General features: G+C 53.1%; 1 protein-coding gene across 3 annotated transcripts in view; it reads left to right on the top strand.

Moving 5' to 3' along the window:
• The first annotated feature begins 4331 nt into the window (after positions 1-4331).
• Positions 4332-14091, top strand: part of LOC119103260 (putative RNA-binding protein Luc7-like 1) — a 10560-nt gene continuing 800 nt past the window's right edge. Inside the window, exons 1-10 of one of the 3 annotated variants that reach the window (XM_037226716.1) lie at positions 4375-4407; positions 6803-6907; positions 7548-7599; positions 9574-9665; positions 10026-10124; positions 11097-11216; positions 12124-12222; positions 12650-12862; positions 13098-13342; positions 13861-13995. In XM_037226716.1, the coding sequence (XP_037082611.1) occupies positions 10029-10124; positions 11097-11216; positions 12124-12222; positions 12650-12862; positions 13098-13342; positions 13861-13995 (908 nt within the window). In that variant the 5' untranslated portion in view covers positions 4375-4407; positions 6803-6907; positions 7548-7599; positions 9574-9665; positions 10026-10028. Of the gene's footprint in view, positions 4408-6802; positions 6908-7547; positions 7600-8163; positions 8315-9573; positions 9666-10025; positions 10125-11096; positions 11217-12123; positions 12223-12649; positions 12863-13097; positions 13343-13860; positions 13996-14091 lie in introns of those variants that run through there. The other 2 variants (XM_037226715.1, XM_037226717.1) reach the window with 2 other exon arrangements.

Here is a 14091-nt window from a genome sequence, read left to right as displayed (position 1 = left end):
GATGAAATGGGGTTAATTTTTAAAATTGTATTAACATGGCTAACCCATTTTCGTCTTAAAATGCTCAAGATCCTGCTGTCAGAGTTGATCACTGATAAGAAAAACTACGTGATATGGTGTTGAACACGCGCGCTCGCAAGTCATGGCAATAACAGCCTCGGACGCTCGGCATTGCAGTCTCCAGGCCGTGCGGCGTCGGCCTTGCAGCTGTAACGCCAAGCGATGGCTAACGGCCAAACGAAAAAGATGACTCATCTTAAGGGAGATGGCTGGAAGACTAGGTAAATCGGCATGCGTGTTTAATGTAGTGCAAAAATAAGCCAAATGCAACCCCTATCGGGAAAGTGAGGGAGTTAACATTGCTGCTCGCCCCCACTTGAAAAGTGGGGAGGGGGGGGGGGGGCATGGCCCCTGGCTCCCCTGTCTCTACGCCCATTATTTCTAAGTACTTCCGACTAGAGTTCTTTGGAGTAAATCACTGGTGAATGGGTTACCCCATCTCTCTGTTGGGGGCAGGTTTGAAAGCGCATTTCAGCAATAATTTTGTGGTTCTGGTGCCAACCAACGCCATTTCCCAGCTGAAAATTATTTATTGAAGGTGCTAAATTGAAAACAATTCGGTTTATGGGTATATTATATTTAAACCAGCCCGCGAAGGAAAGGGTTTTCGCGCCTTTGTAACTTGGTGCCATATACTTAAGTCTCAATATGACGCCACAGCGTCGCCTACCCAGAATGCAGTAATGCGGGGCTTGCCTGGTACCTCGGTTTTTGTGAAGGGACTAAACGGCCGACCAAACCTGTTGGCAGCCCTATTCTTCGAGCCTATCCCAGCCAGCATGTCCAATTGGGACCCATATGGGTCCCAGTTGGACAGTCATATGGGGCCCACCTGGGCTGCCCACTTTGGTCCCATGTGGGCATGCCATGGGCTAACACCTGGTACCCATATGGGTGACCCTTGTTGGGCCCATGTGGGGCCTAACTGGGACACACATGGGGCCCATCCAGCGTTTACAATGGTGACCCATGTGTGTCCGAGATGTGCAAACGAATAGGGTCCATCTGGGCTTGCTACCTCGGGCCAATGCGAACATGTCATGGGCAACCAACTGGGTCCCACATGGAGGCCATGTGGGGCCCTTGTGGGGCTTAGCTGTGACACACATGTGACCCACCCTGGGCAGCCCAGCTGAGACCCGCCTGGATAACTCAGTTGGGACCCACATGGGCCAGTCCAGCTGGGACCCATGTAACCAGCCCCGATGGGACCCATATAGCTAGCCGAGATGGGGCATTTTTAACCACCCCAGTGGGCCCCAGCTGGGTCTCATCGATCTGCGATTTCAAATTCCATCTGGTTGATCGACCGCCGTAATTCCAGGCAGACTGCTTCATGTCATCGATAATAAGCCAGGTCAAAGTTTATGCACCATGTATTTGAACGAAATCGCCTCGACAACAGCACCCTTACGCAAACATACACTTCCCTGTTATCATGCCGGATGCGACAATCACTAAACCACCAGCAGGCTCGCTGGCCGGCACCTCCGCACCACCTTCAGGGGCGCGGAGGTGCCGGTCAGCGAACCCCCACTCGCCACTGCTGAGATCCCTGCGGGCGACCGGCCAGGAGACACCCGGGAGCTCCAAACGCGAGCAAATGATCCATCAACCATTGGGACGTAAAAAGAGTGCTCGTTACATGCCCTCAGCGCACAGACTTCCAGCATAGAACACACCCAACTGCCTAAAGTGACATGACAGGTGAATCGATCAATGTTGACGTGAGCTAAGTTCGCCCACGCGCAGTCCGTGCGAATGAGATCTATGCCAGCAGTCCCTCTTATTGGTACGTGGCATGGTAAAACGGACCAGGGAGCACACGGTACGAAAATTATTACGCACGTAGTCAATGTGATAGCATGTGGGCAGCCCATCTGGGTCCCAGATGGGCCCAGGGCATCAGCCCGCTTGCATCCCATGCTGGCATATGGCCAGCTGGCCCACCTGCGGCCCGTTTGGATCTGAGTATATGCCGCTCACCCTTGTTGCAGACTAGCTTGTGCGCAATCAGAAAATATCCAACCATGGAGAGCAAAGTCCGAAAACCAATGCATTGGTATAAAAGATGTCAGCATATGGGCAGCCCATCTGGGTCCGACATAAACCCCGTAGACTAGCCCACCTGCAGCCATGTTGACATGATCCCGACTTGCCCACATGCATCCCCTATGAACCCCAACTCGTACTGCTCTCCTTTGTTATGTACTCGTTTGTACACGATAAGGAAAAATCCAGCGTAGGAGTACAAGATAGCAGACCCTTATGTACCTGTACCAAATATGGTAGCGTATGGGCAGCCCATCTGGGTCCCAGATGGAGCCCAAATATTAACCCACCCGCACCTTACATGGACGGGAACATGGAGGTGGCACATGTAAATAACTGTACACGATATGGTAAAACCTTTAAACAACAAATGCAATTAATATACACATAATTGTGTATATGAACTTTATTGCGAGTGTAACATATGGGCAGCCCATCTGGGTCCAGCATGAATCCCAAAAACTAGCCCATCTGTGGACCATGTTGACATGAGCCCAACTTACCCACCTAGATCCCAGATGATACCCAACCGGTGTGCTCTCCTTTGTTATGTACTCATTTGTACATGATAAGGAAAAATCCAATGCGGGAGCACAAGGAAACAAGCTAATGCACCTGCACCAGACACAGTAGCGTAGGGCAACCCATCTGGGTTGCCAGGTGGAGCCCACATACCAGCCCGCCCGCGACCTACATGGACATGAGCCCAGCTAGCCCGTGCTCAGCTCATGTGGACCCCAGTCCAGGCAGCAGTACAATTTTTACAATAATTGTACACGACATGGTAAACCCAGACAATAAAAACGATTGGCATGCAATCAATATTGTGTATGTGGAAACTTGATTGCGCATGTAACATATGGGCAGCCCATCTGGACTCCATATTAAGACTAGATACCAGCCCACCGGCAACCAAGCTGACATGGGCCCAGCTTGCCCACATATGGCCCACGTAGATCCCACCAATGCAAGCATTCGCTCCTGGCGAGCTATGTTTTCTTGACGCGATAAATTCTGACGGAACGGTACAAGGCACTAACGGTTTTGGGGCATACACAAATATGAAACGATGTGGGTGTCCCATGTGGAACCAGCTGGGCCCAGTTGAAAGGGCCCACCTGTAGCCCATGCCCATATTAACCCAGTTGCCCCCACTTTTAGCCCATGTGGGTCCCAGTTGGGAATGCTGGCTGGGTATGACACCGATTGACATGGAATCTTCACCAATTGGTTGCGACTTACTCAATATCCCTGCTCTTCCAGAACATGGTGACCTTGGGTCAAGTCAAAGTTCACCAAAAATAAAAAAAGGAAAAATGTTTTGCAGATAACCACATGTTCCGAGCCTATGCAGATCACCAGAAAACCTGCAGTAATCGATGTGCCTAATCGATGTCGTATCCTTTTCCAGAGTATGATTGTCTTGGGTCAGGTTAAATGTCACGACAAATAAAAGAAATAGGAAAATAAGTTTGCAGGCAACCCCATGCTCAGGTTTATGGCACCCATCGCCATGAAACCTCCACCAATCGATGCATATAGTTGATATCATATCCTCTTCAAACCATGTTGACCTTGAGTCGGGTCAAAAGTCACCAAAATGCAAAAACACCAAAATTGGTTGCAGACAACCACATGCTCCGAGTCTGTAGCGCCGATCACCATGGAACATTCACTAATGGGTGCGCCTTATCGACTTGACGCATATCTGCCAACCTGTTTCTGCTTTTATTTTTATTTTAGTGACCTTTGACATGACCCAAAGCCACCATATTCTGCAAGGAAAGCTTATCAAGCAAGTGGCATCGAGTGACAAAGTTTTCATGTCCAATCAATGGCATAATCTCGGAGCATGGGGTTGTCTGCATCCATATTTGGTGGTGTGGGGCCGTTTTGGTGACCTTTGACCTAAATTCAAGGTCACCATAATCTGGAACGGATCGGTTATTAACGAAACGGCATTGAATGGTTAAGGTTTTCATGTCGATCGGTACCACCGGTTCGGAGCATGGACCCGTCAACAGCTTTTGGTTCGGCCGCTTGGTCGCCAGGTAGCGTTTAGTCCTAATGCTCTGCATTTAGTCCCTCTTCGTTTTCGGGCCGAATTGTTTAGTATCATCTGTTTGCGTCCAGGGGACAGTGTGGCGTGGGTCGTCGCCTCGAGGTTTCTGCTTGAGCCAACTGCCGTGAAGACAGTATATTCGTGGTTATCACAGACATTGTTGTGGTGCCTAGATATACTTGCATTTTCTTCCAGCCGCGGCATAGTCCGTCCATCGTGGATGGAAGATTCCGGTAGGTGTGGCGCGGGCGCGGCGAAATGCGTTGGTAAAAGATGGCCGCTGTCTGCATTGCATGCTTGTGGTTGTGAATTGTGAAGTGGTTGTGCTGTGGTTGCCGACGTCACTATTTTTTTAAAGCTCAGAATATCAAGATTGAGGTTAGATGATTTCATGCCTCACGTTATTCTCAGCCAGATGAAATATGTTCACCGAATGGTGTGATTGGAATTGATCTCCCCTCAGCAATGGCAGCTCATGATGCATTAGGGCGGGTGTTGATCCGTGGAACAAGGCACATTCCTGGTGAATCTGTTTTTAAACTGCACTGTGGGACCAATATGTAGCAGCAGTATGCAGCGAATGTCCACACATAATCTCAGTGACTTCAAAAACAGGTGGAAATCAGCAGTTTGTAATTATGCATGCTTATGGCCTTCTAAGCATGATGAAAAGCTTTGTTCCACCATTTTAGCTTATGTGATGCCCACAAATATCGAGCATACTACAACAATGCACCAGATACACCAGTAGTCAATCTGGTGGCTTTGTAGACTGAACTGGCATTTTCACATTGTGATATATTTGATGATTTGAAATGCTGCAATATTGGTACAAGTAAAAGTATTGCAAATGATAGATGGTAATCTGGTTAAATTTTCTGGGTCCATTTCTAACAATAGGGAGTTGTTAGTAGTTGATAATGCAAATTAGATTGTCTGGAAAGCCTTGAGAAGCTGCCACTTTCCCTCTGCTGGTCATCAAATATCTGCATCTGCTTGCAGCAGAGAAGTGGCATCCTCCTATAGGGCAGGATCAAACTTGACCAAAATTTGTTTGCTGACTGATCTTGCCAGCTGTTGCAGGCTGGCATCCATGTACCCACCTACCTACCAGCTACCCATGCATGAGCAGTGGAAGGCTGATCACTGACCTCCCTGTCTAACAAAAAAATTATCATTGAGCTACCAACAGCACTTGGTATCTCAACAAAGACAGCTGGAAACACTTGCTAGGTTAACAAGAGCAGGGATGGATAATCGACCATTCGCTGATCATCTTTTCACCCCAGTTATAAGGATGTCCTGTTAAGCATCTGGGCAGGCAATCAATGATCAGCATCAAAATGGCTGCTGCCCTTGATGCATCAAGATGGTATAACTAGTTCAGAAATAGTAACTGATTAACATTGCACATAGCTACCTAGCTACCATGACAACATAGATAATATTTTTGCTAAACTTCTTAGTTGTGTCACAAATTATTTGAAAGATGTGACATGACACACATGCCTGTTACACCCTCATTGTAATATTTGTTTAAGGCCTGGTGATACACATTCCCTGTGTTTTTAATTATTGACTTCATGCTTTAAAGAACATAATTTTTGCAGAGTTAGCCCTGGCTAAGTGAGGCAAAATTTTTAGCCTGGTCTCTTTCAAACAGCAATTGTAATAATGTTACCTGACAGCATGTGAGGACATCAGTCATATAAGATTGTGTATCAAGGCCAGATATTTTAAAATAATGTTAGTTACTGGTTGTCAGTTGTCATTGAAAGCAGATGAATGCTTTGGTTTTATGGCACATAACTGAAGTTAATTTGTCTTAGATCTAGGTAATGTTTTATATTCGACACATCTGTCATAACTTAAAAGGGCATCTCCTCTGCATTTTCCTTGTTGCACAAACATTTTTTCATTGCCTGATCTTCAAATATTTTGATGTGTTTGATGCTAGATACCAGTGATAAGGATTGCTGAAATAATTGTTTTCAGTTGCCACAAAATGGGCAGCTTTTTTGATGATTGCATGATTTTGAGCCCTGAAATAAATTAGTGCTGAAACAGTATTTCCACAAAATCAGCAGCTTTGTTTATACCTTGCCACCACTTTTGAACTATTGTATTTTACAAACTCAGATTTCAGCTGTCCATGAACCTGCTGGGACATTAGAGTACAATATAGAATTTGGGACCAAATGGGTTTTTGCTCAACATTTGAGCATTTCCTGAGTTGATCCAATGCATATATTTTTGTTTATGTTAATACTGAGTTGTAACATGTTTTTTGTTGTAGCCTAAACCACTTTTGCATACAAATTACAGTCAGAACACATGTCAGTTGTAATAAGGTGTGACCAGCATTGTGGCAGTGTGCAGCACAACTGTCAGATGTAGTCATCTGTTGACTGATGCAGTGACAGTGGGCAGCCCACCTGCCAGTTGTAGTAATGTGTCAGCTTGCATTGTGACAGTAAACAGCATGCCTGTCAGATGTAGTGATGTGTTGACCAGTGTTGTAGGAGTGAGCAGTGCACTTGTCAGATGCAGTTGATGTGTCAGTCAGTATCGCGAAAGCGAGCAGCACAGCTGTCAGGTGCGGTAACGTGTTGGCCCATGTTGCGGCAGGCTGACTTCTGCTGATCGGCGGGCCCTGAGCAGAGGTTGCCGCGATGTCGGCCGCCGACCAGATGCGCGCCATGCTGGACCAGCTGATGGGCACCAGCCGCGATGGTGAGTCCGCCCCCGGCACAGCCGGCAGTCTGGCCATGGCCTGGCCAGGAGCGCAAACAATAGCCGACATGCCGCAGCCACCAGGCCTCCCAGGCTCAGCGATCCAGACCAGAGACTCGTTTAGAGGTCTTCATCACACATTTAGTTGAAACGATGTGTCATTGGCTTTCTGGAGAATCCAGTCAAGAAATGCACTACTTGGAAATCAGGTTACAATTGCTGACGCATCATAGTGTGTCTGGTATCGTCTTGGGATGTGTTGTTTTCCCTCCTGTGCCATCGCCCTGTGGCTGGTGATGGCTGCTGCTGCTTTCTGGTTTGCAAGTTAACGTCGGATCAGGAAGCCATTCTGTAAATTTGCTTCAATGCTATGGCTTTTCTTTGGATTTAGATCTACACTTTGTATGATATGTTTTGTCAGGCTGGGATCATGGTTCTTATTCACCCAAGTTGGCCTGGTACAAACAGGACGGAAAGTGCGTGACATTTTATGCTGAGATTTCATTGCATCTCACTTCCAAGAATGTCTGGGCATCAAATGATATGTAGAAGTGCAGTTCCCAGAATAAGTGTTACCTCTTTGTCTGTGTTGCGATTCGGATGCTAACTCTGAGAGTAAGTAGCCTATGTTTTCTTCTAGGGTGTGGCCAGCTAAAAATGCGTGTATCCCGCCACCAGATGTCAGCAGTCACGTGTGTATTCCAATAGCCCAGCCAGTCAACTGTTGCACAGTATTTCGTCATTGCTGTTCAGTCATGACTTGTCTAACATTGACTGCCAATGCCTAGTTCTCATCCTGCTGCCAAGACCAATAGTGTCGCTCATTTAAAACCTCAATGCCAGTCTTGATCAGTAAAAGACGGGAAATATGCCGTTCCCGGTCGCCCGGAACAATCCAGACTTTGTTCATAGCTGTATCAGTCTTATCTTCTCCGCTTCACCCGTGTGACTCATGATATAGTGCATCACAATAATATATGCGTCACTATATGTAGATAATCGTCGGTGTCGGGAACGTAGTGCGCACCTTTTTTGCTCACGTGATACCAGCCTTCGAAAAGATTTGCTTGTGCTTGTCCGAAACAAACGACGTTTCTAAATGTCACGTGTCTGTTCCCGTTTGTCATTTCAGTCACGAGAACTTCAGTTCACTTTGGACAGTCTTGTTTAAGTTCATTGAGCAGACGTGGGTCGGGGTTGGTTGGGAACGAGTCGGAACGCCGCGGGATAGGCCGCCTGTGGCCTGGTGAGTGTGAATTGGTGGTTCCTCCGAGGTAAGGGAGGCGTGTGTCGTCGAAGGCACCCCGCAGGCGGCCAACACCACACCGGCGGCGGCCGCGCTAACGTACTTGCAGAAGGCGGCGGCAGGCGGATCTGGTTTGGCTCCCGGGCCGACCGCGCGTCTTTGTGAGTCGGAGCCGCCGGCCGGGCGGTTGCCATGGTGACACAACCGCCCGCGTCCGTTGCCTGTCCTGACTCGCGCTGGTGTTGTTTCAACTGGGCTGTCGGGTGGCTGTCCCCCCTCCCCCCCACCCCCTGATAACGCCTATCGGGCGATGGGTTTCGCTTTTTCAAAGGATGGATTCTCTGGAACAGGGGTATCGAAATCATTTACAGCGTCCGATAACGATTGTAGGCGCAACACACCAACTTGGATGTGAAGAAAACTGTCGACTTGGTGGTAATTAATTTTTTTCTTGGCGTATTGCTTAATTTACTGTTGTCTGTATCAAACGCGTGGTACTACATATATATATATATATATATATATATATATATATATATATATATAATTCTCGGCCGGAATCGGACAGAGAGTAAAGTTTGTCTTCCTTTGTCATACTGTAACATTTGGACGTGATTCCATAGAGGCTGTGGTGATGCGCAATTGGACTGCACAGCGAGGCCTTTGGCTCATCCGATCGGACGTGCGTGTATGCAGTGGGCTGACGTATTGGTCTCAGGGCCTTACTGCTCCTGTAGTGGGCGGACATGAGCAGTGACCTACTGGTAGCCTCTTCCTCGTTCAAGGTCAAAAATTCCGCTAGGGGTGGATAAAATATCTGCTGTCCAATATGACTAGACCTTTTCCCAAATGTAGTGTGTTGCTTCCATTTAATCCCCAAAACGGCATCTGTTGTGGTTAACTTTTCAAATTCCATGCCATCGGTCGAAAAATTCATTTTTTTGGTAAAGAAAATCAATTAAAAAACCCTGCTGGAGGGGGGAATTTGACGTCTGCTGTGAATGAGGTCCTCGTTAATGCAGAGGTAGGAGTATCACCAAGGGTGTGTGTGTGTGTGTGTTGTGCGTGTGTGTGTGTATATGTGTGTGTGTGTGTATGTGTGTGTGCAGTGTTTTCGGCGCCCCGTCGTGCACGCGATGTGTGGCGCCGCCGGCGGGGCGTGATGGAGGGCGGTCGGCGCCGGTGACGCGGAGTAGCGCCGCTCGCCGCCTGGGCCGCCGGCCGCTCGGCCCCGTGTCCCGCTGAGGCGGCGCTGTCGGCGGCCGCGGCCGCGCGCCGGGGTCGGGGTGGGTGTGAGCCGGCCGGCGGACCCCCCGAGCCGGCTGGGCGGCGCGCGGCGGGCTCCCTGCGCGGCGGGAGGGGTGGCGGGCTGGGCGGCGCGCCGCCGCAGCCGGCCGCTCACTCTCTCCACGTCTTGCAGGCGAGTCCAAGCTGAGCGTCAAGTTCACCGACCCCAAGGTGTGCAAGAGCCACCTGCTGAGCTGCTGCCCCAACGAGATCCTCGCGTCCACGGTGTGTTGCGCGCGGGCTCGCCGCATGACGGGGCAATGGCTGGCGTGCAAATCTGGCATAAACGCTTCAAGGATTTTCGAAACCGTTTCTAATGTTTCCTTTAATGTGGCATGCGCTCAGTTAAGTTTTGCAGCCGCTGAGTGTGTTCAGTTACATTGCTGATGCTGGTGCCACGATCGTGGCGTTCTGTTGCGGATGGTGTCGGTTTCGTGTCGTGACATATGTAGGGTGGTTTGCTATGTTTCATGGCGTTTGGGGTATGTTTGTGCCTGTTGGACTGGCGCGCTGTGAGGCGTTATGAGCGTGACTGTGTCTGCCTCTGCTGCCGCTGCGTCAGCAACCTCACGTGCTGCGTTGCAGAGGATGGACCTGGGCACCTGCGCCAAGATCCACGACCTGGCTCTACGCGCCGACTACGAGGCCGCCATCAAGGAGAAAGACTACTTCTACGACATCGATGTGAGTGGAACCCCGCCAACCTGTATCTACTGTGTGCCGACCGCGTATCTCGACGGCAGGAAGAGGACGGTCATGGGCATGGCTCATCACTCCAACACAATTAATCATCTGAAAGTTGTGGATCCTTCGAACGAAATCTGGGCTGAGCCATATGTAGTGCTTCTTTCAGTGTAAATACGCGTCTGACGCAAAATGGGAGCTGCAGGATTGCATGATCGAAAGGTCCTCCCGTCCCCCAAAAACTGACTTACCAGCTATGTGTGAAAACGCGTGACTATCCGGCACGGCGGATGCGTTCGGCGAGATGCGACTCTGGGTTGTGTGAATCACGCTGTGCTGTGCTGTGCGGATCATGCTGCTCTGCACCGTATGGATCACGCCGCCCCTGTGCTGCGTGGATCACGCCGCCCTGTGCTGCGTGGATCACGCTGTCCTGTGCTGTGTGGATCACGCCGCCCCTGTGCGGGTGGATCACGATGTCCTGCGCTGTGTGGATCACGCTGTCCTGCGCTGTGTGGATCACGCCGCCCCTATGCTGCGTGGATTACGCTGTCCTGTGCTGTGTGGATCACGCTGTCCTGCCCTGTGTGGATCACGCTGTCCTGTGCTGTATGGATCACGCTGTCCTGCGCTGTGTGGATCACGCTGCCCTGCGATGTGTGGATCACGCTGCCCCTGTGCTGCGTGGATCACGTTGTCCTGCGCCGTATGGATCACTCCGCCCCTGTGCTGTGTGGGTCACGCCGCCCCTGTGCTGTGTGGATCACGCTGTCCTGCGCTGTGTGGATCACGCTGCCCCTGTGCTGTGTGGGTCACGCTGCCTTGCGCTGTGTGGATCACGCTGCCCCTGTGCTGTGTGGATCACACTCCTGCGTTGTATGGATCACGTGAGTCGCCGGTGGCTTGCTTATTCATCCTACTCGTTAACTGTTGTTGTCCAGTGCCGACCTTCACGGTTGCCCATTTTGGCAGGCGATGGAGCATCTGCAAACGTTTATCCACGACTGCGACCGCAAGACGGAGCTGGCTAAGCGACGGCTGGCCGAGACGCAGGACGAGCTGTCGGCCGAGGTGGCCGCCAAGGCCAACAAGGTGAGCGTCGGGCCGTTGGGCTGTCGGGAGGGGAGGGAGGCACGCGTCACTGTGGGGCGCTCTGGTGCTGAGGGGGCAGCGCCGGATGCTGCCTGTCGGGAGGGGGAGGAGGCACCAGTCACCGTGGGGCGCTCCGGTGCTGAGGGGGCGGCGCCGGTGCTGGCTGTCGGGAGGGGAGGGAGGCACGCGTCACTGTGGGGCGCTCCGGTGCGGAGGGGGCAGCGCCGGATGCTGCCTGTCGGGAGGGGGAGGAGGCACCAGTCACCGTGGGGCGCTCTGGTGCTGAGGGGGCAGCGCGGGTGTGGCTGTCGGGAGGGGAGGGGGAGGCACCCGTCACTGTGGGGCGCTCCTGTGCTGAGGGGGTGGCGCCAGGTGCCGGCTTGGGAGGGGGCTAAAGAGGGGAAGGGGAGGCACCCGTCACCCAGAGACGCTCTGGTGGCCGGCGCCGGGTGCCGACTGAGCCCGCCGGCCGTAACAAGTGTTTAACCAGACGTGTCCATGGATGGCTCCTTCCGACCACATCAAATATCCTCGTAAGGGCTCGGCAGAATGAAATGTCTTTGAAGGCTTCTGTAGCCGGTGACTTTGAGAAAGTCTCGGTCGATGGTGCTTGAGTTGTTAATTGAATAGGTATTTGCCCTGGAAGCAGCGGTCGCGGGCAACAGCCCAAGCAATCCGTTGCCTTTATTGTTTTTGGCGCCATTTGTGTTTTGGAGGACAGTATTGCTAACTGTTCCGTTGTAAGCATGACCAGTTTCTCAGTGTGCTGCGGGACTCGGCTCCTGCGTTCTCCGTTCGACTTGTGTTGGTGTTCTCCACCATGTGTGGGTGGAGGCCTCGAGAATACGGCAGTGGCCGGTGTTTCGAGGGAGGCCAAGCCGACCACTGCCGCCCGTGTTTGGGACAGGTGCACGAGCTGGCTGAGCAGATTGGCAAGAAGCTGGCGCGCGCTGAAGAGCTGGGCGCTGACGGCCTCGTCGAGGAGAGCATGAAGCTCATGGAGGAAGTACGGCCACGGACGGCTGGGCAGTCGCGCTGCCAACGCTGCCGGCAGGCTCATGGGCGATGCGCTGTCGTCTATGTCTGCCACTGCTCTGGAGATCATTAGACATGTGGAGTTTGCGTCATCCCTACCTTGCCAAGCGGTCACCGTGAGCCCGTGCCACAATGGATAGAATGCTTGCAAAACTGGTCCACTCGTAACTCTGCCCCGCGCATTGTTCTCCCCTGGATCCCAACATAGTGGACCCGAGCGTTGTCCCTGTTCATTCAATGTTGTCCCAATTACCTCATAACCTCCGATACCAGAATTGTAGTCGCAACGCGACATTATGTGTCGCGTGGGGGGGGGGGGGGGGGGTGGTCAAACGTTACGCCTGTTCCCTCCGTCTTGTGACCTGACCCGTCGGTGACTAGGGCCTCGTCGCCACCAGGTGGAAGATATCCGCAAACAGAAGGCCGTGGCCGAGCAGGAGTACCGTAACTCGATGCCAGCCAGCAGCTACCAGCAGCAGAAGCTGCGCGTCTGCGAGGTGTGCTCGGCCTACCTCGGCATCCACGACAACGACCGTCGGCTGGCCGACCACTTCGGCGGCAAGCTGCACCTGGGCTTCATCAAGATCAGGGAGAACCTGGCCGAGCTGCGGGTGAGTCGGTCGAGATCACTGCCCGGCGAGTGAAGCCCTGCTGCCGGTCATCGGCCTCAACCGGCGGTGCGTCCACCGCCGTATTTTACCGGGCCGTGGTTTGTCCACGCTCTGGAGGACGCTTGCATGCTGGCGCGGAAGTCGTTGCACGTGCGCGGTGAGCAGCGGTGCGTTGTGTGCGCCGGCCGGTGGTCCGAGTCCCTGACGTGAGCGCTGGCCCTCCTCTGTCCCGCAGAAGTCGGTGGAGGAGCGGCGCGAGCAGCGGCGCAAGGCGCGCGAGGCCGAGCTGGACGAGCGGCGCCGCGGCTCGCGCGACCGCGAGCGAAGCCGCTCGCGCGACCGACGCCGCCGCAGCCGCAGCCGCGACCGCGACCGCGACCGCGACCGCGACCGTGAGCGGGACCGTGAGCGGGACCGGGACCGTGACCGTGACCGGCATCGGCGACGCTCGCGTAGCCGCAGCCGCGACCGTCAGCGCAGGTGAGCGCGCTGCTTTGGCCGGGCCCGGCGGATGGGAGGGTACGGGTCGGGTCAGTACCAGAGGAGTGTGTGCCCCTGTCGGTGGTCAGTGGTCAGTCCCAGGAGTGGTCAGTCCCTGTGTGACTGCAGAGGCGAATCTCACGTGCACGAGTGGCCAAAGTGAAGCATCAAGAAGTGTCTTGGAGTCACCGGGCAAGTTCTGTCTAAATTGTTTTGTAGACTTCGCAGAATTCAAAGATCATCGGTGTGGATCAGTTAAAGGATGGGGATTATGAAAGTACCAGTTGTAGGTGAGCGGCTTCCCCGCGGCCGCAAGCATTGTCGCGCATTCTGCCTACGCCTGTACCCAAGGAGCCGTGCTGCCGTACGTACGCGGAGCGGGAAGGAGTCGGTCGTCAGGTCCACCGGGTGGCGGCGGATGAAGGTGGCGACCCCTCGGTGCCGACCCGTCAGCGCCGGGGGAGGGGGACCTGACTGAGGGCGAAGCCGGACTGACCCGACCGCCGATCCGTCGGCAGCTCACGGCACCGGGACCGCTCCAGCGAGCGGCGCCGGGACCGCGACAGGTCCCGGGAGCGGCGCCGCGCCAGGGAGCGCCGCGACAGCCGCGATCGGGACGCCGACGGCCGCGACAGGAGGCCCGACGACGACAGGTGCGTGACCTCCGGCGGCTCGCCGCTGGCAGCGGCCTGATGCAGGCTGATCGGTGCGGGTCTGCGTCGCCCGACAACGGGACACATGTTTTCGGG

This window comes from Pollicipes pollicipes, unplaced genomic scaffold (assembly GCF_011947565.3).
Source record: "Pollicipes pollicipes isolate AB1234 unplaced genomic scaffold, Ppol_2.1 Scaffold_5724;HRSCAF=6776_pilon_pilon_pilon, whole genome shotgun sequence".
In the NCBI taxonomy this organism is placed as follows: Eukaryota; Metazoa; Arthropoda; class Thecostraca; order Pollicipedomorpha; family Pollicipedidae; genus Pollicipes; species Pollicipes pollicipes.
The sequence above is the reverse complement of the archived record's forward strand: the minus strand, read 5'-3'. Positions and strand labels throughout refer to the sequence as shown.